Here is a 27,848-nt window from a genome sequence, read left to right as displayed (position 1 = left end):
CTGAGGAGGGCAGAACAGAAAGACGGTGATGTCAATGAATGAAGAATTACCCAACTCTAGACATGCCTATCTCAGGACTCTTGTTATTTGAAATAATAAGCAACAAATTTCCTCATTTGAGATAATAATTTCTCCTATTTCACCAAAAGCAACTCGATATAATCTCAACTATTTTACATCCTGCCAGAGGGTGCGAGGGAGAACACCTACAGCAGACACGGCTGACCGCCTGTGGTATTCACCGCCACTCATCTGCCCTAGGAAGTTGCTGCATATCCACACGGGAACAATGCTTGCATTGAAGGAAAGGAGAAATATGTTTTTGGTTGAAGTCTGATCTCTCACATAAGGTTTTCTAGACCAACACAGCCCACAGGGGTCTATCTTCTGAATCCATATTATTTATTATCTTTACTGCTTATACGGAATTTAACTTATATACTCCCTGCCGTATTTTTGGTGTCATTATGACTTAACTTCTGATGTGTTTCTCCTCCTGCAATTTCACTGTAAGCATCCTCATTGGGACTGCTCTCTGATAGTTCTTATACAGATATGTCTTAAATTCCAATTTCTAGAACATGACCTGAAGTAGGTTAGGTAGTGTTCAGGTTGTCTATACCTCCAGAGGCAAATATAAGTCTTCTTTCGAATTTGTTTTCATTCATCTGACAATTTTTGTTATCGTCAGGATAAAGAATAGATCCACGAATATTACAAAAAGAAAGTCTATTAGTACGACCATAGTATATATTCAAACTAGCAAATGGCAATGATGGGTGCATGCAGGGGTCATGGAGACACAGGGTGAGAACCCCCAGTGGTGAGGTGAACCAGCAGGTTTTTTTTTACCTCATTACACATCTTGTTTTATGTAGGGATTTCCAGCTCAGCCAATTTTGATTTCCTGTGGCTTAGAGAGAATTCTGAATGGATATGTTTAGAGTTTTAGATATTGGTATATAATTATAACAAAGCATAGCAAAATGTCTTGCAATTCATCAGGAAAAATTTTTTTAATTGGCTGATATGTTTAAATATTAGATCTAATTCACATAAACAAAAAGTCTTAAGAGTTTTTCTTATATTCAGTATTTTCCCTCCTCTTTAACCTTAGCAAAGCTATTCTTGGAAAATGATTTGGTAGTAACTGTATTTAACAATGTTAAAATAAGTAAAAATTCTTTAACAGTCAGATGAATGACCAACAAAAACAGGTTTCCAGGAAACTAAGTATTAGATGTTATTTATATTTTGCAAAATAAAGCATGAAATATAAAAAGTATACAAATTATTAAATTTTGGTTTCAAGACTGTTTGATGAAATAAACCCTGGGTCTGAATGAGGTAAGCCTGGCAGGCTTCTCTGGGGAACAGAGCAGTGGGAAAACTGCTCAGGAGCAAATACTGCCCGCAAACCAATACTACTGGTCATAAAGAAAGCTCATTTTAAAAACTTCCCACTACTTTGCTCACATTTCAGAAAAGCATGATGATGTCATACTTTTATAGGCATGTCTTTTATAAGCATAAGGGCATAAGACTTAATTGGGGAAGTAGCAGGAATAAATGTGTACAACTTCATCTAAGATAGCCTGTAGGTTTCGGAAAGGCTTTATTTGAAACATAAAAAGGCAATACTGAGAGAAAATCAGTTCTGAGACTTAGTACATGACACTTGTCCTGAATATGTCACATCTTATATTGATTCTGATAGTCCTCTCTCAATGACTAGGTTAGAAACATAAGCAGATTTAGCTGCACTTAGGCTGAGAACTACTACTAGATTATCTGTGTTTTAATGTCTATTTTCAACTGCTGTTTCATCCTTTTGTTAACTGACATCAACAATTTCTTGACCCTGGGCCACTTGAAAAGATCAACTGAGTCCTGAAATCTGAAAGATATCATATTGTTTAAGGCACTGGGGACCCAAAGCAAAAGATGTCTTTGCTTCAGTTTTGGCCACTTGACTGTGTGAAAAATTCATAATGGTGATATTAATGAAAAAACTATCTTGAAGGTTTTTGAGGACATGGAATACCCCTGACCACACTGACCTGAGCTGGAAGGAAAAGCAAAGTGGGCTCAGGGATGATGGGTGCTCAGTCACAGGCTCTGGTGCTACTGGGGCCATTTGGGGGGCAATATGTGGTTCCCATTGGAGAATGACTCCCAATTATTGGCCTGAACATTTTTCAACTGTGCACTGTTACACTGTGATAAGCAGCCCTCTCAGCTTAAATTAATAAAGGTTTATTTCTCACTCACATTTCATGTTTATCATGGGTTGGCAGATGGGCTCTGCTCATTGTGCCAGAGGGAAAGAAAAAAGTGGGAGGATCTTGCAGTAACGATATATACATATCACTTCCTCTCACAACTCACTGGACAGAGTGTCACATGGCTCTCACAGATCACAGGGAATAAGGAGGAACAATGGTATCAGTGCCTAGAATGGGGGGAAACTGGGATGATTTGGCGAAGAGCACTGACTACCATGTATTATTTCATAAAATATATAATAAGCTAACCCGTTACTTGGAAAACCACCCGCTATCTTGTGAAAATTTCTGTCTACATGCTCCCCACAAGTTAAGAAATATATTAAAATTTGAATAATAATTTGGCATTCTGTTTCTTGGTTCACAGCAGGTCTTTGTGGAGGGTTAGACTTACTCTATTTCTATTTTTGCTCCACTTCTCAGTTTTAAGTCACAGCATCACCATAAAGAAAAGTAATTAATTGGTGGTGTCGACTAATCCATATGCCACCAAACTACGATGTTGCAAATGAAACATCTCTCCATATGCCTTTCTCATTTGTTATTCCTTATTCTAACTCTTCATAGACATATTCTTTATACAAGCAGGCATCTCCTCTTCTATTTTATTATGTCAATGCGTTCTATTTTTGATGTAATTTGAAGTTATTACTTTCAATCTAAGTTATAGATGTAACACTTCGAAGAGTCAAATGGTTCTACAAGGCTTGCTATGAAAAACGGTTCACACAGACCCACCCTCCACTTCCTGCTCTCCAGAAGTAACCACTTTCAATTCTTTTACCTATGTTTTCCTCTCGTGGCTCTAGCTGATATTGCTACTTCTTGATTTTTCTCGAGCAGCGATTTTCAACTGGTGTGCTGCCAAGAATTTTTAAAACATGCAATACCTATTTAGCGACCTCTTTTCCCTTAGATTGTCAGATAAAAAAAATGACAACAGCCAACACAACAATAGCTACCTGGTGTGAATGCCCTGTCTCGAACCATAAATATATAGGTTATATAAGAGACTTGCATCTTATTGGTCATGTTGCATAATAAGGTTGCATCTGATTGGTTAATTCTTGGTATCAGAAATCCTTATATAGGAGTATAGGCACCTGTTTTTTTAAAAAGTCACTTTGGAGTAAAAAGGGTAGGTAATTATTATTATTATTATTATCTTTATAAACCAGTCAAAATTATACCTATTTTGTTTGTTGGTCAGATTGGTAAAATATATATTTTTTATTGTGCTGCAGAATTTTAGTAATTAGTTTATGTGTGCTATGAGAAAAAGGTTGAAAATCACTGTTCTAGGGTACCACACAGTACTTTTCCACTGTGAAAGGTGAGGCTTTAGCTCTAATGACCACTGCCACCTGCTCCCCATCCCGCTGCGTGCAAACACACAGTTCCTTAAATGAATTGTAGCATGATTTTGATTAGCTTGTCATTAGGCTTACATTATAAGATCAATGTCAATTACAGTCATGGCTCACTTACAAGGTTTATTACAACCTTTCTTTTCCTGTAGCTACTTTGTTTTTCTTTGAGGTTGCCGACTGTCCTGTATTTTACTGGCTTATTTTTTCTAAAGTTCTCACTAATTTAAATACAAACTCACCTCTAGTTGTATCAGTTTCTCAGTTTGTTCAAATATATTAGTTGTTCTTACACTTTCATCTTTTTGAGGAAAAACTGACTGGAATCTTCTAACTTGCTCCGGTCTGGGTTGGCCGCTGCTCTCTGGCTCTGCTACGCTGTGTTATACACGGTTTTGAGCTCATCTACACGATCATTTTGGGGATCTCCCTCCATTATCATTCTGGGGAACGTATTTACTTGTTCACATGTACTCCTCATCCTTGTGTAGATCCTCATTTTTGTAGAGCATATCCTACAGTAGATTTTGAGATGCATGGGAACAAAGATTTTGAATCCTGAATGTCTGAAAGTAGCTTTATTTTACCCTCACATTTAATTAGTTTGGTTAGGTGTTGAATTTAGGTCAGAAGCGATTCCCTCTCAGAACTCTGAAGGCATTCCTCCATTGTCTTGTTTCTGGTGTTGCTATGGGAAATTCGAAGCTATGCTAATCCTTGATCCTTTGGAAATCTTTCTTTTCACCCAGTTCTATAAGTTTGCAGCATTATCACTTTGTTCACAGAGTTCTGAACTTTCTCAGTGATGTATCTGTGTGTGGGTTTGTATGTACTTGTGTGGGATATTCCATGGACTTTTTTAGTCTGAAAACTCAGGTCTTTAACTAGTGGAAAACTTCATTGAATTGAATTGTCGACTCTTGCCTTCCTTTCATTTTGTCTGTTCTGTCTTTCTGGAAATCCTGTTTTTTAGATTTTGAACCTCTGGGATTGCTTCTCTAATTTTATTTCTTACCTTCTATTTCTGCCTGTATTCTATTTTTGGGGGATATATCCTCAATTTTATCTTCCAAATCTTCTATTTTTACATTGTAGGTATCATATTTGGATTCCTAAGGGTTTTTTTTTTTTTTTTTTGTATTTTTCTGCGGTTGGAAACGGGGAGGCAGTCAGACAGACTCCCGCATGCGCCCGACTGGGATCCACCTGGCACGCCCACCAGGGGGCGATGCTCTGCCCATCTGGGGCGTCGCTCTGCCACAATCAGAGCCCTTCTAGCGCCTGAGGCAGAGGCCACAGAGCCATCCTCAGCGCCCGGGCAAACTTTGCTCCAATGGAGCCTTGGCTGCGGGAGGGGAAGAGAGAGACAGAGAGGAAGGAGAGGGGGAGGGGTGGAGAAGCAGATGGGCGCTTCTCCTGTGTGCCCTGGTCGGGAATCAAACCTGGGACTCCCGCACGCCAGGCCGACGCTCTACCACTGAGCAAACCGGCCAGGGCTGATTCCTAAGTTTTTGTTGTAGTTGTTTCCTAAATGAATATTTTTTCTGAAGCATTTTACTTTGCTTCTTCGCTTTATAACATTTTATTCTTTTTATGTCAAAATAGTTTTTACCTAAAGAGTCACTCAGAAAATGAATTTCACTTAAAAAATGATATAAAGTGAGATATTTTGTGCTAATACCATTGACAGCTATTTTCTAACCACAGATAAATAGCATATCCAGAGCTCAACTTGAGGTATTTTTGCTTAATTACTGTGTACCAGGTATCACATGAAAACATCAGGACATAAATGATACTTTTCCTTCCTCTCTTTTTTAAACGTGCCACCGGCACCCCTGAACGCCGTCCCCCAGACCCGACCCTGTCCCCAGCTCCACCCCACCCATGAGGCTGGAGGAAAGAGTGGGATTGTGGGCGGGGGAGGATGTTTCTCACACCCATCTTAAGTAATAGTAACTCTATTTTATCTTTAATGAAATAAGGGGGTTGAGCAGCACCCCAAGGGCTTTTTACACACTGTCCTATACAGATGTCAGGACAGTTTTGTGAGGCTGGTACAGCTGTCGTCACCCACGGAGAAAGAGGCTCAGTGAGGGGGTTATTAAGTTTGCCTCCTTGGCTTTGGGGCCGGGCACTCTGCCCTCAGAGTCTCAGTTCTGACCTTATCACAAACACAGGGATTTCTGTTTAGGTCATGTCAGATGTCCCTGGATCAGACTGACTGTTTTGTAACATACTTGATATGAAAGTGATGATGACAAAATGTCACATATCTCTGTATTACTACTTAGAATATTATTTCTAGTTTTGTTAGTTTTATGAAAATTGCATATCATAGAGTTGTAATACTGGGATTGGATTGTACAACCTGTCATTTATTGAGGGATCACCATTATTGTAACATACATTCATTCACCCCTTCCTCCTTCCCTCCCTCCCTCCTTTCCTTCCTCTAGACTGACTGAATGCCAGCCATGTACCAGCACCATGTTAACTGCTGCATAAACGATGCCTTTTCTATTTGTTTCTATGTGCCTCTCACTATCAGGTGCTCTTCTAAAAAATCTGGGGACCCTTGGCTGCCTTGTTCATATGAAACGGTGTGAACTAAAAGGTGAGGGAAAGGCCTGTGTTGGATGGTGCTGGGCTTGATGAACTAACTGCCTTTATCCCTGAAGAATCAGCCAAGTCAGAATTGTGTGTCTTTTGTTTAGAAACCCCTTCCTGCCTGGAGGTGCATACACACTGGGTTCTGGGACGGGAGCGTGGTGAGGCCTCCTGCCTCACATTCAGTAATTAACTAGACTCACCAGTCCCTTTCTAGTTGGGTAGTGCCGCACTTCCAAGTGCCCGAACCTGCTCAGTGCAAAGAATCAAACCTCCAGTCTTCTGCCAGGGTGAGCAAGGGAATCTCACTGCTTTCTGAAGAGACTCCTGACCAGTCCTCATGTCTTCAGTTCCACCTTTACCCCATTTCCAGTTCCTGAGCTTCTGGGAGATTTTAAAGCTAAATCAAGTTGCTTCTTCAAGTTTTTACCTACTGCTGACTTGGTGTTTGGCTTTCTTAGGCTGCCAAGTTAGTTAGCACTTAACATCTGCTTTCCAAGTAACACAAGTTTGTTGCTGTTGTCTTCTCTTCTGTTTTCTCATTCCTCAAGAGTCTATCTTTAACTCCCCTAACTGTCCCTGGGGTGGAACTGAAGAGGGCGCGGCGCTAACTGCCTGCATCCACGCTGCCGTCTCAAATGGAAGTTCCACTCTGCTCCTCTGCAAATGACAGGATCACGATTTCTATGCACAGAAAGGGGCCCCATGAGAGCATGCAGTGAGCTCTTCCTTCAGAGAGCAAAGTGATGTTGTTTAGTTTGCAGATGAACCGGTTAAAGCACCATGAAGTTGATGTCTTGCCCAAGGTCACGCGCAGTCACACAGATAGATATCGTGTTGTTATCTAGCCTGCATACCGTAAATGGCAAAAGCTGTACATTTTTTTTTTTCTTATTTAGGACTATTTCAGCAACAGAGGGCAGAAGTCTTCTCTGTGAACTATTGTGTTGAATTAGCTATAAAATGTGGCTAAGTGTTTTATTTCTTAAGATGTGGCTTAAAATTTTTTAGACACAACCAGGTTTCTTTTTTAAAGTAGTTGATATGCTTTAGATATATTCTTTTGAATAATGTACACAAAGGCCCTTAGAGAACAACTATTAATCTAACAGAATTTAAATGTAATTTGTATAACTTTTTGAAACAAGTATTAAAATAATCATTTTTAATTTTTAAGAAATACTTGAAACTGAAAAAACAGCTTGGTTTGTTTTAGTATCTTAATCTATTATTTGGTAGAGTGCTATTTGCTACATTTTAGAGAAATAACAGGCTTCGACAAAAAAAAATTGTAGGGAAAAAAGGACTGAGACTTGGTATTTAATTTTTTTTAAACAGATACTACATTCCCCGTCCACCCTAGTGTAACATGGACCATCCCCTTAAGATATTCCTAACTATTTTAATAAAGTTATGTTTGATGAGTAATTCATTTTAGTCTGTAACAATTTTAAGAGCTGTGTAAGAAGCTTTAACAAATGCACGGCCGTAGAGGAAAATGAAGGGTAAAAAGAAAACTGTTGCCAAGCACTTACAGATTCCTTCCTGCCCATGGTCTTGCTGTGTGAGCGGGAGCGGGAAATGGTGCTGAAGAAGGAGTCCTTTTTGGTAGCGGATAGCGGTGGGGAGCCCGTGCATTCTCTTCCTCCGGGCAAGCTCTCAATGCTTGGAGAGGAACTGATGTTTTTAGAACTTTGTCCTGCAAGAAAAATTAAGTAGCTATAATGAAACACCACTTATTCCTAAATTACTGAACTAACTGCTTTTAATAAATGATCGATCGTGATAGTTCTTTGTTCACACTGTCGATGTAACGACACTATGGGGCATTACAATGCATGCGTTTTTATGTATCAGAGTAGCTGCCAATTTTTTCAAGCTATGAAGTGTGCTATAGTTTTCTACACGTAATTTACACTACAATAGTCTAACCGTTGCACACATACTAAAAAAAAAAAAAAGAAATCTAATTTTGGAAATCACAGGTTAAAAGACTGGGCCCTCAGTAACGGAATCAACCTTAATAATAGAAACTGAGAACTATCATCCTGTATATTATACTATTAGTATTAAAAGATCGAAATCCTTCACCAGTTTTTCAAAAGGGTCTCTTTTCCTTCCCCAGCCTATGGTAGAAGCATCTAGAACAAGGTGCTGGCTCACGGGCCTCTTTCTAGACTAGTCCCTACATTAGAGTCAGTGATTCTGTGATCCCCAACAAAGCTCTTCTCACTAAGAGGTTCTGGAGCCAGAAAGCTCCCTCGGACAGGAGCAAGGGCTCTAGTGAGTCCTGCGGAGAGGGCAGCCTGGTGTACAAGTCAGGTACACATGAGCTACAGCCGCACCCATGCAGGTCTCGCTTATAAACGAGGCTACTCCCATAATACTGTATGAGCACTTACGGAACCTAGTAAAATACCTGCTGCATTCACTCATTCAACCACTAGCACCTGAAGGCCCAGTTAGTGCTAGACACGTAGGGATGCAGCAAGACAGTGGAAACTACATAAAAAATCCCATCCTTCAGGGAGCATACTTTCTAGTGAGGAGGAGACAGATGGACACAGGGAGGGGCAAAAGCAGGTTTCCAGTTATCTCTATGGAAAATAATACAATAATTAATCAATAATAATATAAGAATAAACTCTTCTGTTTTGCATACTCACAACTGTAAATGTCCTTTTGCCCCACCCTGTACATTAGTAACATATATATGATTTCAGATGGTGACAAGTGCTGTGGAGAAAAATCAAGCAGTGAAGGAGAACGTGTCAGAGGAAGGTCCTGCGACTTTAAACAGGATGGCCAGGGCTGGTGTCCCTGAGTACTGAGGGGTCCTGACATTTGAGCAAGAATCTGAAGGTGAAAGACCAGCTTTGCAGGTTAAATGAAGGAACAGTAAGTACAAAATCCCCAAGTGGGACCTTTGTGTTTTGGAGGACCAGCAAGGTGGCCAGTGTGGCTAAAGCTAAGAATGCGGGAATGAGGGGTAGGAGGTGAGGTCCGAGAGCAAGCAGGGGAGCAGGTCAGGGTACCTTTACTCAGCGAAGGGAAGCCACTGGAAGCCACTAGGATTTGAGCAGAGAAGTGGCATAATTTGCCCTACATTTATTTATTTAATATTTGTTTATTCATGTAATTGATTGATTTTCGAGAGACAGAGAGAGAGGAAGGGGAGGGGAGAGAGAAGCATTCATTTGTTGTTCCACTTTCCACTCGGTTGTGTATTCATTGGCCGTTGCCCACATGTGCTGTGAGCTGGGATAGAACCTGCAACTTTGGTGTTTTGGGAAAGCACTCTAACCAACTGACAACCAGCCGGAGCCTAATTTGACTTACTTTTAAAAGGATCATGCTGGCTGCCATGTTGAGAAGAAATTCAGGGATGGGAGAAGGCAAAATCAAAAGCAAAGAAATCAATTTTGCCACTGCAAAACTCTCAGTAAGCAGAATAATCAGGGCTTGGAGGTAAGAAGAGGTCAGATTCTGGACAAAACTGACTAGGATTACTGAGGAATATATTAAGGGTATGAGAGAAAGAGAGGAGTCAAGTTTAGCTCCAAATATTCTAAACTTAGTGGAGTGTGAGTTCTCTTTGAACACTGCTTTGGCTATTAAAGGTGCTTTGCATAGCTGTATGAGTTTTAGAATTAGTTTGTTAATTTTTCCTAAAAGAATACCTGAGATAAGGATTTTTATGAATATGTAATAAATTTGAATAGTATTGCCATCTTAAACAATATAAAGTATAAATAAAACACATTTATTCTGTCTTTTATATTTATCTATATAGTTACCTTTATTATTGCTCTTTTTCTTTGTATAGATTTAAATTAATTTCTAAGGTCCTTTTATTTCAGCCTGAGTGACTCCCTTTACTACTATATATCATAGGACAGATTTGCCAGCAGTGAATTGTTTTTATTTGTGACTGTCTTAATTTTCCTTCCTTTTTGAAGAAAGTTTTATTGAATATAGAACTATTGGTTGACAGTATTTTTTAAAAATCACTTTAATCATATCATCCTATTACCTTCTGGCCTACATAACTTTGATGAAAAAATCAGCTGTTAATGTTATTGAGGTTCCCTTGGCTACTATGAGTTGTTTTTCTCTTGGTGCTTTCAAGATTCTCTCTTTGATGTGGCTTTTAAGTTTGTCTATGATATGTCCAAGTGTGGATGTCTTTGAGTTTATCCTGCTTGGAGTTAATTGAGCTTCCTGGATATACAATGTTTTTCATAAAACTGAGGAATATTTCAGCTAGCATTTCTACAAATAACTCCTTTCACTTCTTTCTCTCTTCTTTCCTTCTTGATGCCTATCATCGGCATGTTGGTATGCTTCATGATATTCTGCAGGTCTTTGAAACTCTGTTCATTTTTCTTCATTCTTTTATTTTTCTATTTTTCATACTGGATAATCTCAATTGATATATCTTCAAGTTCTGGTTCTTTCTTCTATCAAATCTGATACTGATCCTCTTCCACGAATTTTTAATTTTAGTTATTGTACTTTTCAACTCCAGGATATCTATTTGGTTCTTTTTGGTGAGACACTGGTATCATACATTCCTTTAGTTCATTAAAGTTTCTTTTAGCTTTTGAAGCTGTTTATAATAGCTAATTTAAAGTCTTTAGTAGGTCTAGTGTCTCAGCTTCCTCAGGGACAGTTTGTATTGACTGCTTTTCTCCCTACATATCAGCCATACTTTCTTTTTTAATAACATTATTATTATTATTATTATTATTATTGATTGATTTTAGAGAGACAGAGAGAGGAAGGACGTGTGAGAGAGAAGCATTCATTTGTTGTTCCACTTATTTGTGCACTTATTGGTTGCTTCCCTTATGTGCCCTGATTGGGGATCAAACTCTCTTCCTGAGGATTTGTAACCAATGGAGCCATCCAGCCAGGGCGGGATCAAACTCTCAATGCTAGCCAGCCATGGCCCATACTTTCTACTTTCCTATTTTTTTTGTATGTCTCAAAATTTTTATTGAAAACTAGACATTTTAACAAAATAATGTGTCAGCTCTGCAAATTACATCCTATCCTTCCCTGGATTTGTCTTTCTTGTTGTTCGTTGTTTTTTTCTAATGACTTCCATAAACTAATTTTGCTAAGTTTATATTCTTTGTGGTGTCTAGTCACTGAAGTCTCTGTTTGGTTAGCTTAGCGACTGGTAGAGGCAGAGATTTCCTTCCCTCAAATGCCTTGAACCATTAAGTCTCTAAGTCTTTCCTGGGGTTGGGGTTGTGCATGTCTGTGTGTGTGCATGTGTGTTGGGGCATGCCTTCAATGCTGTAGCAGAGATTTCCAATTCTGCTTTACCTTTTATTCCTGCATATGCAGAGTCTCAATTTCATCCAGAGTTGAGAGATTATACCATTTTAATGTCTTTCCTGGCCATGTGCACAATCCTGCACATGTGGCCTTCTAGAATCCCAGGAATATACTGGAACTTTTCAAAGACCTCTTTGATTTTCCTTATAAGTGTCTTTTCTTTTCTTTTTCTTTTTTTTTTTTTTTTTGCGCTATCCTCTGATTTTCCTGTTAAGTTATTTTTAAACACATTTTTAAAAGGCTTTATTCATTTTTAGAGGGGGGGAGCAGGAAGCATCAACTCCCATATTAGCCTTGACTAGGCAAGCCCAGGATCTTGAACTGGTGATCTCAGCATTCTGGGTTGACACTTTATCCACTGCACCACACAGGTGGCCCTGTTCAGTTTTTAGTTAGCCTCTTGTTTGCTCCATTTTTGCCTTGAGCAGCTATGATAGTAAGTTATTTCCACTCATTATGGATGTCTGTGGAAAGGGTTTCTCCCTTAGTGAGTTCTGAATAAGGTCAAGTAAAGACAAACCCTATGAATGAGGCTTTTCCAAGAAGCTGCTGGACAAGTCAGACAGTTACAATTTACTGGAGATGGGACTTTCAGGGTACTCCAAGTCCATCTTTTCTCCTCTAGGGGTTAATGGCTATTAAAGACTATGGCAGACCTGGGGAGGGGTAAGGAAAGTTAAAAAGCTACAAAGCATGCTGTTCTTACTTAGATCCAGCCATTTTTCTTCAATAGATGCTCCTTAAATTGTTGCAATTATTTGATTAATTTCCAGAGTTGCAAAAAAGCTGATCTTGACATTTCTGCAACTGATCAGAGGTTCTTATTCTGTCATTCCAAAAATGCTTCCCTCTGTGACTTGCTTTCTGGACTGACCTTGTCTTTGAAATTTGTCTTTGTCTTATGTAAAAGTCAGCCTTATTCTTTTTAATGGCTGTGAAGAAGAAAAAAATGGAGCTTTCCTAAATAAATATTTAGGATTTTTCCAATTTTTTGTCTTTACAAACTAAATGACAATTAAAACTCTAAAGAGGTATGTCTCTAGGTACAAACAGTTTGCTATTTCTATTAGATGAAGTTTTATAAGTGGAACCACTATGTTTAATTATATGTGCATTTTAAATTTACATAAATGATTCCAAATTGCTTTCTCCTAGGATTTTAACATATATACATGCATGTATATTTATAAATATGTGTAAATATAACAGGATATATCTTCATTTAATCATCTTACTTTTTACTTTGTTAATCTGAGGAGAACTTGGTTATATTACTTTGAAGTTTTCTGGTAACCAGTAAGGCTGAATATCTTTCAGTGTGAGTATCTTTCAATCATCTGAAGGTCCTGTATGAATTGGCTCTGCTCATTTTATTTTAAAAAGCTGATTTAGTGGAGTTCTTAATTCTGGACCTCAGTCCTTTGTATATAAATGTGTGTCTCTCCCTTCATTTTCCTTTATGGCTTTTGTTTCAACGGCCTGCTTAGCAAGCCATTTCCTACCTCAAGATGATGTAGTGGAAAAAATTTAAGTATTTATTATAAATTTAGGTTTCTCTTTTTCCTTTTATGAATGTTTTCTCATTGCTGCCTGGAACTGTACTCTTTAAGTAGCTTTTACGGCCTTGGGTGGTAGAAGATACAGCTAAAACAAAAGGAATGTTTACTTAGCTTTGAGTTTCAAACTGCTTTCAAAAGTCCATAGAAAAACAGATAAATCTAAGAAGCCAAAGCATTTTAATTTGCAACAATGTGGTTTTACAAAATGAAATGAAAAAAAATTTCAGCTTTTTCTAAGTTTATACAATTGAATTTATATTTATCTGTCTGTTCAAAATTCAAATCACCCACCTATATAATTCTCTGGTGCTGGTGATTTTAAAGGTATTACAATGATGGATTTTTGGATATTTTTTCTGTTAACTCCACTATTAAGGTTTTCTACTTCTGCTTGGGTCAGTTGTGATAAGTCATCTCTTCCTCCTAAAAGGCTTATATGAGGCAGGCAGAATAATGCCTATGTCCTTAATCTCCAGAGCCTGTGAGCATGTTATCTTCCACGGCACAAGAACCTTGCCGGTATGACTAAGAGGGAAGAATATCCTAGGTGACCATGGTGGGATAATGTAAACACAGAAGTCATTAAAGTGGAATAGGAAAGTGGGGAATGAGTTAGAAATTTGCCTAAAGAAGAAAAAAGAGACAGTTGAAACATGAGAGAAACATGACCTGGCACAGCTGGCTTTGAAGATGGAGAAAGGGGGCCATGAGCAGATGCTCTAGAACAGGGGTCGGGAACCTTTTTGGCTGAGAGAGCCATGAACGCCACATATTTTTAAATGTAATTCCATGAGAGCCATACAACAACCCATGTACGTTAAGCATTATCCAATAAAAATTTGCTGTTGTCCTGGAGGACAGCTGTGATTGGCTCCAGCCACCTGCAACCATGAACATGAGCAGTAGAAAATGAATGGATTGTAATACATGAGAATGTTTTATATTTTTAAAGTTATTTTTTTTATTAAAGATTTGTCTGCAAGCCAGATGCAGCCATCAAAAGAGCCACATCTGGCTCAAGAGCCATAGGTTCCCAACCCCTGATCTAGAACTTAAAGATGGCCCCCCACCCCCGCTGACAGCCAGCAAAGAAATGGGGACTTTGGTCCTATAGTCACACGGGATTAAATTCTGCCAACAGCGCAAATGGTTTTCTCCTAAAGCCTCCTGAAACTGTGGCTTCAGCTTGGTGAGGTCATACCAGACTTCTGACCTTCAGAACTGCTAAATAAATGGGAAATTCTCTTTATCACTCTTCTGGTTATTATACTCTACTTATGATCTCTGGATTCTCAATATTTGATATTATAGTTCAAATTCAGAGTTAATTTAAAATGCCAGGTAGAATCGTTTATATTTTATTACATTCTTGGAAAGGGTTAGAGTTCTGTAGACTATTACAACTTTTTTCCATTTCTTCCAAAATGAAAAAATAGTTGTGAATAGTTATATATATAAAATCTTATAAAATTTTAGTTGCCTTGAATACTTTTGAAATGAAGTACAAAGTATCTATTATATCTATCTATCTATATTTATAAGTAAAATTCTATCAAACTTGGGAAATATTTCCATTTAAAAGGAATTAAAAATTACTTAAAAATATCTTAAAAGACTATCTGTTTTTATAAAGCAACTGTTTCCATGATGAAATTATATTAAGACTAGAAAACTTTTTTTTTGACTCTAGATCTTATCTGTACTATAGCTGTACACTGTTCATTTCTTCTCTAACCTTCCTGATATACATACTGCCCTCCTCTGTTTACCTAAAGAAGAGACCAGGAAATGAAAATACACTACAGCAACATGATATTTACAAAATGTTAGTTCATAGGCATATATGGACCTTTACACATATTATCCCATTTAATCTTAATGAAATTGTTAGGTAGTTATTTTAAAGAAAACTGAGGCTTGGAAAGTTTAATAAACTTGTCCTAGGACATAGGTTTTATATTTATATATAGCTAGCAACATCATAAGATTTGTCCAAACTTAAAGACTTTGCCAACACATATTATTCCATTTCTGTATCTCAGAGAGTGACTCCACAGAGCTATTAATTCAAAACAGCAAAGAAGAAACAAACAAACAAACAAAAAAACCCCAAAACCCCAAAACATATTGGGGAATAGGCCCATCTACCCAACTTTTAGGACATATATATGTATTTTGAGATGGCTTTCTCTACAAATAGAAAGCTGATGGTCAGTTCTCTTATAGTCAATTACAGGTGCTTGTATCACAAAGGCCAGATTTCACAAAGGCAGGGATTATGGTCACTGCCAGCTTCACCTGGTGGGAAAAGTTGGCATAGTGGGTGGATGTGGTAGGGCTACAGTAAAGTTCTTGCCTATATCTCTCATAGAAACTCTGTGCAAAATGTACAGTATTTCTCCTCAATGACAGAAATTAGCTTGCTAACAACAGTTTTGTGCCCTTTGGGAACATAAATATAAATATTTAGACCAGACGTGTTCCCAAAGGGGAAGATGAAATTTTCCCTCTGGAGATCTGTAGAAGAAGCCTGGGCACCAGAAGACGTCTTGCCTTAAGAAAGAAGAAAGGACTCTTTTTTTTTACATTTTATTTATTCATTTTTTTTTTTTTTTTTAGAGAGAGGGAGAGAGAGAGACAGAGAGGGAGAGAGAGGAGAGAGAGACAGAGAGAGAGAGAGAACGGGAGAGGAGCTGGAAGCATCAACTCCCATATGTGCCTTGACCAGGCAAGCCCAGGGTTTGGAACCGGTGACCTCAGCATTTCCAGGTCAACGCTTTATCCACTGCGCCACCACAGGTCAGGCTATGAAGAAAGGACTCTTAAAACTCCCTGTCCTTGTCATAGATGGACACGACATCCTACCACCCAGGCCTTGCCTGCACACTTCTGAGCTGAGGGCTCAATATTCTCAACATAAACTGCACAGTGGCCCTAATGCTTCAGAAACCTTTCCAGGTTTTTAACTGATAGGAACAACATTAATCACATGTTCTGTTGCACCAAAACTAAAGCTTATCCTTAGAGGCACATTCTTAAATCTATGCTGTGAAGTCCCGCTCAGATCCCTCTGCAGGACTGGCTGGGCGTGTTGGCTGCTCACAGCATGCAGGAGCTCCTGTCTGCAAACAACCCTGAGCTGGAGAGAGCTGCTTTGCCCACGGTCACCAACTCCTGTCCAGCCACTGGTTTTGGCTGATGGAGGATGAAGACAGGTCCGTTCGCCAAAGCAGACCACTCTGAAGGGCCGTCCTGGTCCCAGAGGTCCCGGCAGCCACTGCAAGACAGGCCCACTCGTCCTTCAGCTCAGTGCTGTTCCCTACAACCGTTATGTGCTAGCCTGGGGGGGAACTGCCCAAAGCTTCCTACCCACAATCTTTGTTTCACAGTGATTTATCAGAAATCCCAATGAAAATGAATTAAAAATGAAATGAATCAGAATTATTAAATTTAAAATTAAATTAATTAAAATTATTCTATACTGTAAGGCATTCTTAAATATATACTAAATATAGACCAATTCTTAATCTGCGTCAGGCACGCATATAGCCTGCCATTCATAACTGAACAGCAGGGCACAAGCTTACTACGACATGCCTGTAGAAACTGCCCAGCCCCGAGGATGGGGGCGGCATACAGGGGCTCTTGCAAAGCTCCCACAACGGTACCAGGCAAACACAGACTTGAGCGTATGCTGACCTATAGTCTCAGGGGACGAAAGCCAACACGGATGTTCGTAGAACAACTGTACTCTGGGAGCAGTAAGGCGGGAGTATCTAATTCTGTCTCAGGCAGTTAGAGGTGAGAGGAAAATCTTCACACTGGAAGAGCGGGTGGTGGTGATGGTGGTGGCGGCAGTGGCTCAGGGATGGTCATTTTTGGCAGAGTACACAGTATTTGTCAGGGCAGTTAAAATGCTGGGAACATCTAGCTCTGATTAAATTCTTCAGAACTCCCTGCCATCCATATATAATTGAAAATGATAGCAAAACCAGTGTAAAATAAGATGAAGTCCAAAAGCAAAATGTTTAGAAGGCGAGAATGGCGGGGGACCACAGGTCAGGAGATCAGAGAGGGCAAAGCTGGGCAGCCCAGTGCTGTGGCCACAGACTGCAGCCACCTTGACTTCACAGAGTGACCGGGAGAAAACGCGGCATCTGTTACCTCGGACGTGAGTGATGGACAGCAAGAGGGCTGATGTCTGCTCACTGAAAACATACATCTCGGGGCCACCAGAGAGCAGCTGGAAGCAGGCTGTCCCTGCACCCCCCGGAACCGACCTGCTCTCCCCGACCACAGCGCCAAGCTCTGTTGGATCCAGGGCCTGCCGGCAGGTATGTGCTTTTACAATACCAAAAGTTATTATTAAGAAAATATAGAGGTACTGAGTTGGCTCCTTCATAATTTGATTCTGAAAACCAAAAGGTATTGGAGGAAAACAATAATGGCTCTGCCGGCATCCCCAGCACTTGAGTGGGTGGCACCCTCGAGCCCCCACTCTGCGAAGAGGTGTTGCAGTCACTTCTTACAAGCACCCTTGAAGCAGCCGCTCTCCTCTATTTACAGAGAAGAGGGGGGCACCGTCCCTAGGTCACCTCGCCAGGCAGTGGGGGAGGCAGCATTCAAGCCCAGGCCCCGCTCCACGCCCACGCTAGGCAAAGCTGCGCCACCCCGCTGGCGTAACAAGGGCTGTGCTGGGTGGGCTGCCGGAAACAAGGCCTGGATGAAAGGGAGATGGAATGAAGTCTTTCGAAAGTAAAGGGCAAATTCTGATCTTATTCTCAGTCCAAAAACAAGTCATTTATTCAATGCCTTTTGGAATAAGTGTTCCACAAAAGTGCATTTTCTCTATAATTGGTGTTTCCCAAAACTTGTTCTACATATTACGTCTTTCTCTGCTTTCTTAAAGTGCTTACAGAACACAACGCAACTACCTGCTCTGCGGCAGGGCCACCACTGCTCAGCAACAGCCGGAATGGCCGATCCGGGTCTCACACGGGTAATGTCTTTGTCTGCGGTCTCTTCCCTCACTCTGGCGAGGAGCAGCTCTCTGTGAGTCATCACTATGTCCCGCTCTACTTGGTTATTTTTTGAATATTTTGAACTTCGTGGATTAGTCTGCGGGCCGCACAAAATTGTCCGCAAGTTTGAGACCCCTGCTTTATGGTCTGCTGGTTGTCACCTGCACTGGGACATTTCAGTTAGTGCTTCAATCCTGAAGGTCCAAAGAAGAAGTCACCTCCAGACATGTGAACTATTATCACATTAATGTGACTACCACTTTACTCTTCCGTTTAAAATCTATCTTTTTTTTACCTAGAAGGAATTATAAGGAACTTAACAGTGATTACCCGTAGGGAAATGGGCTGGCAGGAAAAAGTGAGAGGAGAAAAAGAAGGTTTTTTCCCATTTTAATGCCTTTAATTAATTAAGATTATCTAATGTTATTGTTTTAGTTTTATCTTAAAAATGTCAACAGTTGACAGAGATTTTTTTTCTTTTTACCCTTTTCTTCCTTTTTTATTTTTAAATGCTATGTAATGGTATCTCTGTATGTATGTGTATACATATATACTCATAGCTATAACAGAAATACACACGTAAATATAAATTTTTAAAATGCCTATGGCAATAACTTAAGAAATATAAATTTTTTTCCCTAATAATCCATTATATGATACTTATATACTTTTGTTGTTGGAAATTCTCTTGGGAAGTAATTCCTGTGTGTGTGTATCCATATTAAAAAACTTTCGATTTATGAATAAATTCCTAAATATGTCTAAAAAAGGTTTTAAGGTAGGTGTAAATTTTTAAAAATAATTTTGAAGGCATCCATTGAGTTGTTTAAAAAAAAAACAATTCCCTTGTGGCACATTTTTAAATGATTGCAACCTATACTGAGAGATGTAAAATGAACTTTCCAAAATTTCCAAAAATTATTTATTGACCTAAACTTTAAAATCTCGTTTTATATTTGTCATTTTTCTTTTAAAAATTAAAACTCATATAATCATTGTGCTTTAAAAGGCAAAGATTACACATACAATCTCATTTAAAAAGACTATATATATTCAAAGTATCATGAAAAGTATTGATATTTACTTCATTTCTTGAAAAAGACATTAGGGAAATTCAGAATGAAAGTTTTAGTTCCATGAAATGAAAAAAAAGTATATCTACTCTTAAAGTATTATATACAGGAATATAATGGGTTTGGCACGTTTGATGAAGTTCTCTAACTTCTAATATTACTAACCCTCTTAAACACAGACTGTTGGAAAGTGCTGTCACCACTGTTTCGGCTTACTCCTCCTTCCCTTTGCCTTTCGTCACCCTGCAGGAACTGTGCCGAGGAAAACACAGAGTGACTTCTTCAAGTCAGGGTAGGTGTTGTCTTTCTCACCATCACTGTCATGATAGTGATCGTCACAGACTGAACGCTGGCTATTTGGGACTCATGCGGCATAAAGCAGCTGGAGCATTCCCTAGCAGACTGACAGACTCCCTGTCAGTGTGGCAGGCTGGGGATTCCTGAACAGGGTATCCAGAGAGAGACCTGGGACCCAACTGTGCAAACTTTCCTGGTCTACTTAAGAATTAAATGTACAGGCTGAATCCCAATCCACTGGTCAAGCTGCAGGGAAAGCAAGGGGCCAACAAAAACAGAGCTTGAAACATAGTAGGCACTCAGTAAATACTTGCTGAATAAACGAATGACATGACTCTACTTATATAACATAAATTATTTGAACAAAACGATATAACTTCCCTCTTTAAGATTCTATTTAAAAAGCAACACTGTTCAAATGGCTCTGGTCTGCAGGAAAAATGGGTTGAGAAATAATAGCACAGAAGCAGAAGTCAGAATAGGCAAGGCAGCCTTTGGCTTTCTGTTTCCATAGCCAAATGAACTTTGGGATAACAAAACACCTGTTCAAGAGCCGTCGGGGTGGGGGTGGCTCAGATTTTAATTTTAGGAAACGAAGTTAAGTCCTATGAATTCCCTTCATATCAGATGATCCCATCAATATTTATTTAAGCACAACAACTGACAAGGTTAAAGAGATGTCATTTGGAGATTATCTGCCTTTTCTATTTCCATGTTACTGCATCCCTTTATATAACTTAACAGAACAGAGGAGAGTAAATAGCAGCTCCTCATGGAATCCCTGGGCTGAAGAACCCTTAAAGGTTAGCTGGTTTAATTACCAGAATGCAGCCAGAAACTATACCTGGAAACAGAACTATATATAGAAGTGAGGTCACATTCCTTTACTGCAACAGTGTGTTTTTCAAGATTTAAGCCGCACACCACTCATTTCCTAATCACAATATATTCTTTTCTGTTGATTTATCAAAAAGTACAGCTATTATGAAGACATCATTATTAGAACAGTATTTTAATACTACTAGCATGACTAAATTAAGTGGGCATTTTAAATTAAGAAAGACATGATACACATTTTAATTAATACTGATATTTTTTCAGTTTAAATTTGAATGAAAGATTCTTAAAGTTAGTCTAGGCTTCCACGCAATACAGAACTCCTTTCTCTAGCATATTTTATCTAAATGATTACATAATGAAAGATTAATATAGCAATTTTAAATATTTATATATTTTAAAATTCCACAAGAGCTGCTGAATATGGATTACTATGACTTTATATTTCTTAAAACTTTTTTTTAGAATTTGAACAAACAATTATTATATTAAAATGTTATCTTTTTATTTTCAATCATTGCCAGTTATGTATGGAGACTTGTTACAGCACCCTTTCTGTTAATATGATTCATAATACAAAGCCTGTACTTAAAACCTTATTTCAAAATCAAGTTGTCATTCTTTTAGGTAAACTGTAACAAGTACTCTGGCTAATACATACAATAATATGCATACAAATAGCATATAAATTGTGTAATTTTAGTACTAATTTGTTCGTTATTGTCACAGAGTACCTATGCAACAAAAATACCTTGGTGTGAGCTCCCTAATAAAATATACTATTGAAATCACCACAAATTATAGAATGACCATATTTTGCAAGGAAAGAGGCTGGTGCAAACTTAATAGAAAACCCACATCACAGCTAGATTTGGCATCACCAAGGTATGACATGAGAGAGGACTTTTGTTCTAAACAACAGTGCCACTCAGTGGCTGAGCAATGGTAGTGAACTGATACACGGGATGAAAGGAGGGTGGGCAAAGAGTAATGTACTTTTAGAAAAGGCAATGATAATACTACAGGCAAAGATATTCTATGTTGCCATGGTAACTGTACCTTGGAGGTCAGTTAGAGTCTGGACAGGAGCAGAAACCTGAGCATTGCTTCCTGTAACTACATCACCTGGATTTCATAAGAAAAAATAATTAGATTTCATAAAAAGGAAAAAAAAAATCAATTTTACTTTTCTTTCATACTTAATATTACAATACATTTATCAATTAAATTACTAAAAGTAAACTAAAACAGAAAATACAGTGCAATCTTATGAAAATAAATACAAAATATTTTTTAAATAAGTATTTCCTAAGAAACATTTGAGCATATTTTTCTTAAAGAAAAAAAAAAGTTTCTACTTGTCCAAAGTATAAAACAAGTTTCTACCAGTTTAAAGTATAGAAAATTAGCAATCAAAAGATTTTGTTGAACAGACTTCAGCATTCTATAAATATTAATGAGATTTTATATTTTCTTTTTAAAAATTCTTTATCTAAAAGGTTATATGCATTTATTAAAAGCATTCTTTTGAAATTGATTTTCTTCTAGAACAGACAAAACGTATTTTTAACTAAACTTGAAAGCAATTTCTTCAGTGATCAAATAAAGACCTAAACAAGTTCTGATTTCATGTTAAGGATTGAAAAGATTTCAAAAGTTACCACATGTACTTATAAATGTCAACATGTAAAAATAAATCTGTGAACTGCATACCCTTTAAACTGCTATACTTATTATAGGCGAGATTTCATTTACAAATTGGACCTGTAGTAAATGCTTAAAATAAAGAAGTACTCAAAACTGAGAAATAGACAAAGAACACAGGGAGAAAGCAGTGCACGCTCAGAACACGGGGGAGAGGGGAGAAGGCACCCCGCGGGAGTTCTGGGAGGCGCTGAGGCTCACTACCATTTGGAAGGAAGACTTCTTGCTCCTTTGATTTTCTTCCTGGGTGACAAAGTTCAAACATTAAGCAGTCACTACTGTCAACAGAGTAATCCTCCGGCTGTATCAGCTTCTGAAGGCCTCTGTTATTTTGAGATTAACGAGGTAAAAAACAAGCCTTCTTTAAAGGCACTTTATTTTCTGTGTGTGACAATGTATGATTAATAGACTTGCTTCCCCTGTAATTTTTATACAACAGTAAAAAACCCATTTTTGAATAAATAACATGCCCTCAGTGCTGTGACCACTTGCTACAATTATGACTTACAGCATGGCCAGCTCATCTGGAAATTATTGGGTTGTAATTACATCGTCCCCATTAATTAACAGGACACATATTTATATTCTCTTATAACTGCAATAAAAACTATAAATAGGTACATACTCCAAACAAGTGATAAACAGCTTTTAGCAGAATTTATCAGGTCCTAAATTTTCATAATATAGTTAACTCTTTATTATGAAAAAGTGTGCTTATTTTCTACATATTTGAAAGAGATTTTCACATTTATGCTCGCTATCCATTTTGTCCCACTGCTTCTGGATCACCTATTAGGGTATATTTAGAGACTGAAAACAATTTGAATACTATATATCACCAGGAAAATCATGGAGGAAGATCTGTGCTCCCTTCTCCTTCCTTCACACGCCATGCCCAACACATACACAAACGACAGCATTCATTTACATAAATTTTGTTTTCCATACAACTGTTCCCCTGTACAAGCACAGATGATTGAGAGTTAACTAACCTAGGAAAACCATAAGCATTTTCATCCTTATAAACAACCATTTTTCAAAACAACTTTTAAATTTTCCAGCTGAGTACACTAAAAATGCTGTTACATTATCTTTCCTCAAAGGCACTAAGGAGATGATGCTGTTCTGAGATAGTTAGGAGTCATATTCCAACACAAGCCTCCTGACAGCTAACTACCCTGCTCACTATACATACAAATCTGCAACACACCTGCTGAGCTGACTGGCTGGTGTCACAGCACAGCAGGATGCTTGTGGGAAACACCAGCTTAAAGAACCAATGTTGGAGAAGTGGTTTTCATCGTGGAGTTAATAAATAATCTTTTACCAAAGGAACCATAGACTTTTGGAGCTGGAGAACCCGACCCCCACTCCCACCCCACCCCCACGGATCAGTCCAAGCCTCTCCCTCTCACTTCAGGGTGAGGAAACAAAAGGGTCTGAGAAAGCTCAGGGTTCTGCTTACAGTTCCCTGGTCAGTGAAGAGCATCAACTACACTAGCTTCTATTGGTATAAACTGTTGTCTTTGCCTTTTCCTCTACTGTATTCAAGCCATTATGCAGGGAGAGGTGTCAGCAGGAATATCGCTCTTTAATACGAGGATAGACAAGCTCTTTGTAGACCGACATGAGAAGAACAAACCAGAAATAAGACAGAAGAGTTGCCAAACAAGGCCCCTCTCTTTCAGCGGGGGGATCAGTTATGAAATGCCCTACTGATGAGACTCATGTTCCAAATACTTGGCGTAAGTGCTCTGTTGTCTTCTTATAACTGGGGACTTAGTTTTCATCAATTGTTCCATCCTTATGCACTTCCTTTCTCACTGACTGTGATATTAATACTTGACAGTTCCTTAGAGACACAACTTTATATTTCTATAGTCATTTGGCTGGGTTCCTCAGAAAATTTAAGCTACGGCGTTAAGAGATTCTCTGACTCATTTGCCTGCCATCAGTTAGAATTACTACTGACTACAGCTTGTTATCAAAGCAATATTGAAATCATATTTGTTTAGAACAATAAAACAGTACAATTAAGAAATATATAAAATAACATTTCCATTCTGTTAGTGGGCATGTCTCCTGGCATTAAAATACATTTACAACATGTTAATGTTTTGAAGTCTCCTTTTCTTTAAATCATGTGTGATAGCTCTACATTAAAAAGAGAAGGATGTAATTTTAAACAAGATAGTCTTATGCAGGTAAACTGCATACTCTAATAGCAATTTAAATACTAATCTATAAAGTCTAATACTTCAGATAGGCAACAACATATTGTAATTAATGGAAGAGCACACACATACTCATTATTGAGTAGTACTCATTATTTTATATCATTGGGGAATAAAGCCCATTTAACTTAAGTTTACCAATTTAAATGCCAGAAATTTAAATTTTTTCACAATTTTAGATTAAACTTCTTAAACAGAATTCATGAAACATGGTTCAAGGTCTTCCTACTGACTCAATATCCCTATTTCTACTGTCAACTCCAGTTACTGCACCTGGCTTTTGCACAGACATGAATTAGGCATGCTCAGTATAGTTGCCTTGAAACAAAATGGCTACAGTCCTGATGCTTTGTGAGGTCTTAGCAATGACTTTTGTAGATTTTGCTGCCATCATGATTATTTCTTTACCACTAATAAAAATAAGCGTAGTTCTTTCTAATCTGCTATGAATACATGTGTTTCCCCTTAAGGTCTAGTTTTTTGGCCTCAGAGGTAAAACAACTGGAGGAGTGACTGCAAGCCTGCTGACGCCCTTGATCCAAACCTACTGCGCAGATGAACGCTGTGACTAGGCAAGCCCATGGCATGTGGAACTTCCCATTTCAGATTCTTTCCCAGTCCGAAGTGGAGCTCACAGTCAGCTGATTTCAAGTCACGTGCTGTGATAGTTCATGCCTTACTCTACGGGCCTCCATAGTCTTGATAGCAAGTTTACGAGGATATGAATGTTTTAAAAAATACCTTAACAAATGATCTCATAAAATTGTTCATAATTAAGAAAAAAATTATATCTGGTGATCTAACTCAAAAGGATATCATGCAATGGATTTTTAAAAATTAAGTTTTGCATTGGTTTCTATGTCTAGGAAGTTGGTTGGTGAAAAAATCCCAGGCTACACTGTGAGTGTTTTCTTTAGACTTAGGACTTTTTCCTTACCTTTGTTCAACTGCACAGGCATGCTTTCCGATTTCATCAGCCTCTGCTGCTGCTGCTGCTGCAAATGATGCCTGGGGACCTCTGCCAAGGTCCTGGGAGGAGCCACCGCAGCGGAGGGACTGCCACTACTGCCTCCTGAGACAGGGCCACCGGTACTGCCTGGGGCCATTGCTGGAGAAATCAACTTCCTCCCAAAATTAATCAGGCTATTAGAGACCTTATTTATATTCAGGGGCGTGCCTTTGGCATTGGTCCTGTAAAAAAATATTAGGTGGAAAGACATTATTTAAATTAGAGGACAAGTGTATTTCACATACTCTATTGTATAAAAACATACCTTACCTGCTTCAAAAATGGCCATTTACTAGATTAGCTGCACTAAGTGAGAATTGAAAACTTGAAAGTCCACAGAATAAAACAACATGATTCTTAAAGATATGGCTTATTGAAAACAGTCTTTATACTTTCCATCCATCCATCCATCCATCCATCCATCCATCCATCCATCCATCCAAGCATCCATCATTCAATAAATAGGGCCCATTATGTGCCAGCACTGCGCTAGGTTCTGGGGATACAGCTGTACAAAACAGACACAGTTCCCCTCCTGGAGCTTCTAGTCTAGCAGGAGAGAGTATATTAATCAAAGCACCGCATAACTACATGTATGATTAAAACCTCTGATGAGGACTATCAAAGAGGGGAACAGGGCTGGGCAAGTCTTGGGCTACTCATAAAACGGGCACCAGTGAAAAGAGGCTGAGAGTAGGCTCCCCACTAGCTCTCGCATATCAGCCACATTTAATAGGATTTTGAAAAATAAGTGTATCTGAGAGTCAGGAAGTGAATTCATGGAGATTACGTGGAATTCCTGAGAACTGTAACCACTCCCCACCACCGCCACCCACCCGGCATTCCACAGGCTCCTGCCTCACTTCCCTGCTTTACTCTTCTTGATAGCGCTTTGCACTGCCTGCCATTCTGTATATTTTACTTTCTGGTTATTATTTGTCCACTTCCTCCAATTCCCACTAGAATAATTTCATGAAGACAAAAATTTTTGTCTCCCTGCTATATTGCCATTGCCCCTTACAAAGAGGTGTTTTATAAATATTTGTTGAATGGCAGCAGTGTCACCTCTAGTGTAGACCTTCTCGCCTGCTACAGTGGAAGTGGTCCGTGCTGCTGGCCGCGGCCGGTCTCTCCTCTTGGGCTCTGGGTCCCACCTCCTCTGACCTTCTGAGATTGTTCTCCTGCATCAACATTTCCTCCTTCTCTACTATGATTCTATTAGCACGCAACCCTGGGATGTGTGTGTGTGTACACACTGACTTCTCTAAACCCTCACTCCCTTCTTTTTTCCCCAAAAGGGTGTCTTCAGGTGCCACTGCTGCTTCTTCCATCTCTGGCTCACTAAGGTCTGGTGTGGCTTTGCCACTGCTCCGAATCCAGTCCTCAAGGTCACCAGTGACCTCTGCAGAGCCAGGGGTCCATTCTTACTTGACTGCTTCTCAGTGGCGACTAATACACACTCCCCTCGCCTGCTCTCTGGCTCCCAGGCTGTCAGCTCCTGCGCTGTTACTGGCAAACAGAGGACACTGAGCAAACATATGCTAAATGAAGCACTGCTTCCCAAATGGTTCATGATCTTGAAGTATTTCAGGGCTAGTATCTTCTTGAAGGTAAGTTATGGTTCTAAATTATGTCAGTTGTAGGAGATTGGCCAACTCCATGACAGCACTGAAGTTTGTAGTTTTATTGTCCCAATAATAGAAGCTTATTTTCTCCCACTTTGCTTTTTCTTCATTAAAGTGTGAAACTGATAATGAAGTTTGAGGGATTCACTTAATTGAATTTAGTGAATATGAATTTTACTATCACTTCCTTCTCAGATCTACCTGGTAGCACCTACCTCGTGACTTTGCCACTTTGCCCATCACAGCTGTGCCCTGGCTTGCCATTACCAGATATGGCTCTAAAACCAACATGGTCCATAGTTATATAATGAAAAGTGAAGAACACTGCATTTCTTCCTTCCATAAAGTTTTCTCCAATGGTAGTAGCTAATATTATGGGCTAGGTATTGGAGATTTACATTGCTATGGAGATGGACAAATCAAATTTAAAACCTGGAATTTAGCTTTATCAAAGAAAGATTTATTCATTTATAACTCAATAAAATGTGGGAAAAATCCTTTTTCAAAGGGTTCTTTTTGCATCAAGTTTAACCTTTAAAGAACTGAGCTATTTAATGTCCTTCCATAAATTACTGAAAATACAGAAACATATATATATACACATAGACACAGACAACACTGTGGTGAGAGCCAGGGGGAAAGGGTGTGGGGGTAGGTGGTGGTGGGCGAAGGGGGAGATGGGGATGGAAAGAGACCACTTGAGTGGTGAGAGCTGGGGGAAGGGGTATGGGGGGTAGGTGGTGGTGGGCAAAGGGGGAGATGGGGATGGAAAGAGACCACTTGAGTGGTGAGAGCTGGGGGAAAGGGTATGGGGGTAGGTGGTGGTGGGCAAAGGGGGAGATGGGGATGGAAAGAGACTGCTTGAGTGGTGAGAGCTGGGG

General features: G+C 39.0%; 1 protein-coding gene across 3 annotated transcripts in view; it reads right to left on the bottom strand.

Moving 5' to 3' along the window:
* The window catches only part of TBC1D5 (TBC1 domain family member 5), a 495,717-nt gene that overhangs the window by 42,104 nt on the left and 425,765 nt on the right, over positions 1 to 27,848 (bottom strand). For 2 of the 3 annotated variants that reach the window (XM_066350480.1, XM_066350479.1), the window contains 3 exons: positions 25,271 to 25,524; positions 21,455 to 21,520; positions 7,798 to 7,961 (listed from right to left, as the gene is read on the bottom strand). In XM_066350480.1, coding sequence (XP_066206577.1) covers positions 7,798 to 7,961; positions 21,455 to 21,520; positions 25,271 to 25,524 — 484 coding nt within the window. The remainder of the gene's footprint in view (positions 1 to 7,797; positions 7,962 to 21,454; positions 21,521 to 25,270; positions 25,525 to 27,848) is intronic. The other variant, XM_066350482.1, reaches the window with a different exon arrangement.

The sequence above is a fragment of the Saccopteryx leptura genome, chromosome 10 (genome assembly GCF_036850995.1).
Source record: "Saccopteryx leptura isolate mSacLep1 chromosome 10, mSacLep1_pri_phased_curated, whole genome shotgun sequence".
Lineage (NCBI taxonomy): Eukaryota > Metazoa > Chordata > Mammalia > Chiroptera > Emballonuridae > Saccopteryx > Saccopteryx leptura.
Note: the sequence above shows the minus strand (reverse complement) of the source record. Positions and strands in the feature narration are given on the sequence as shown.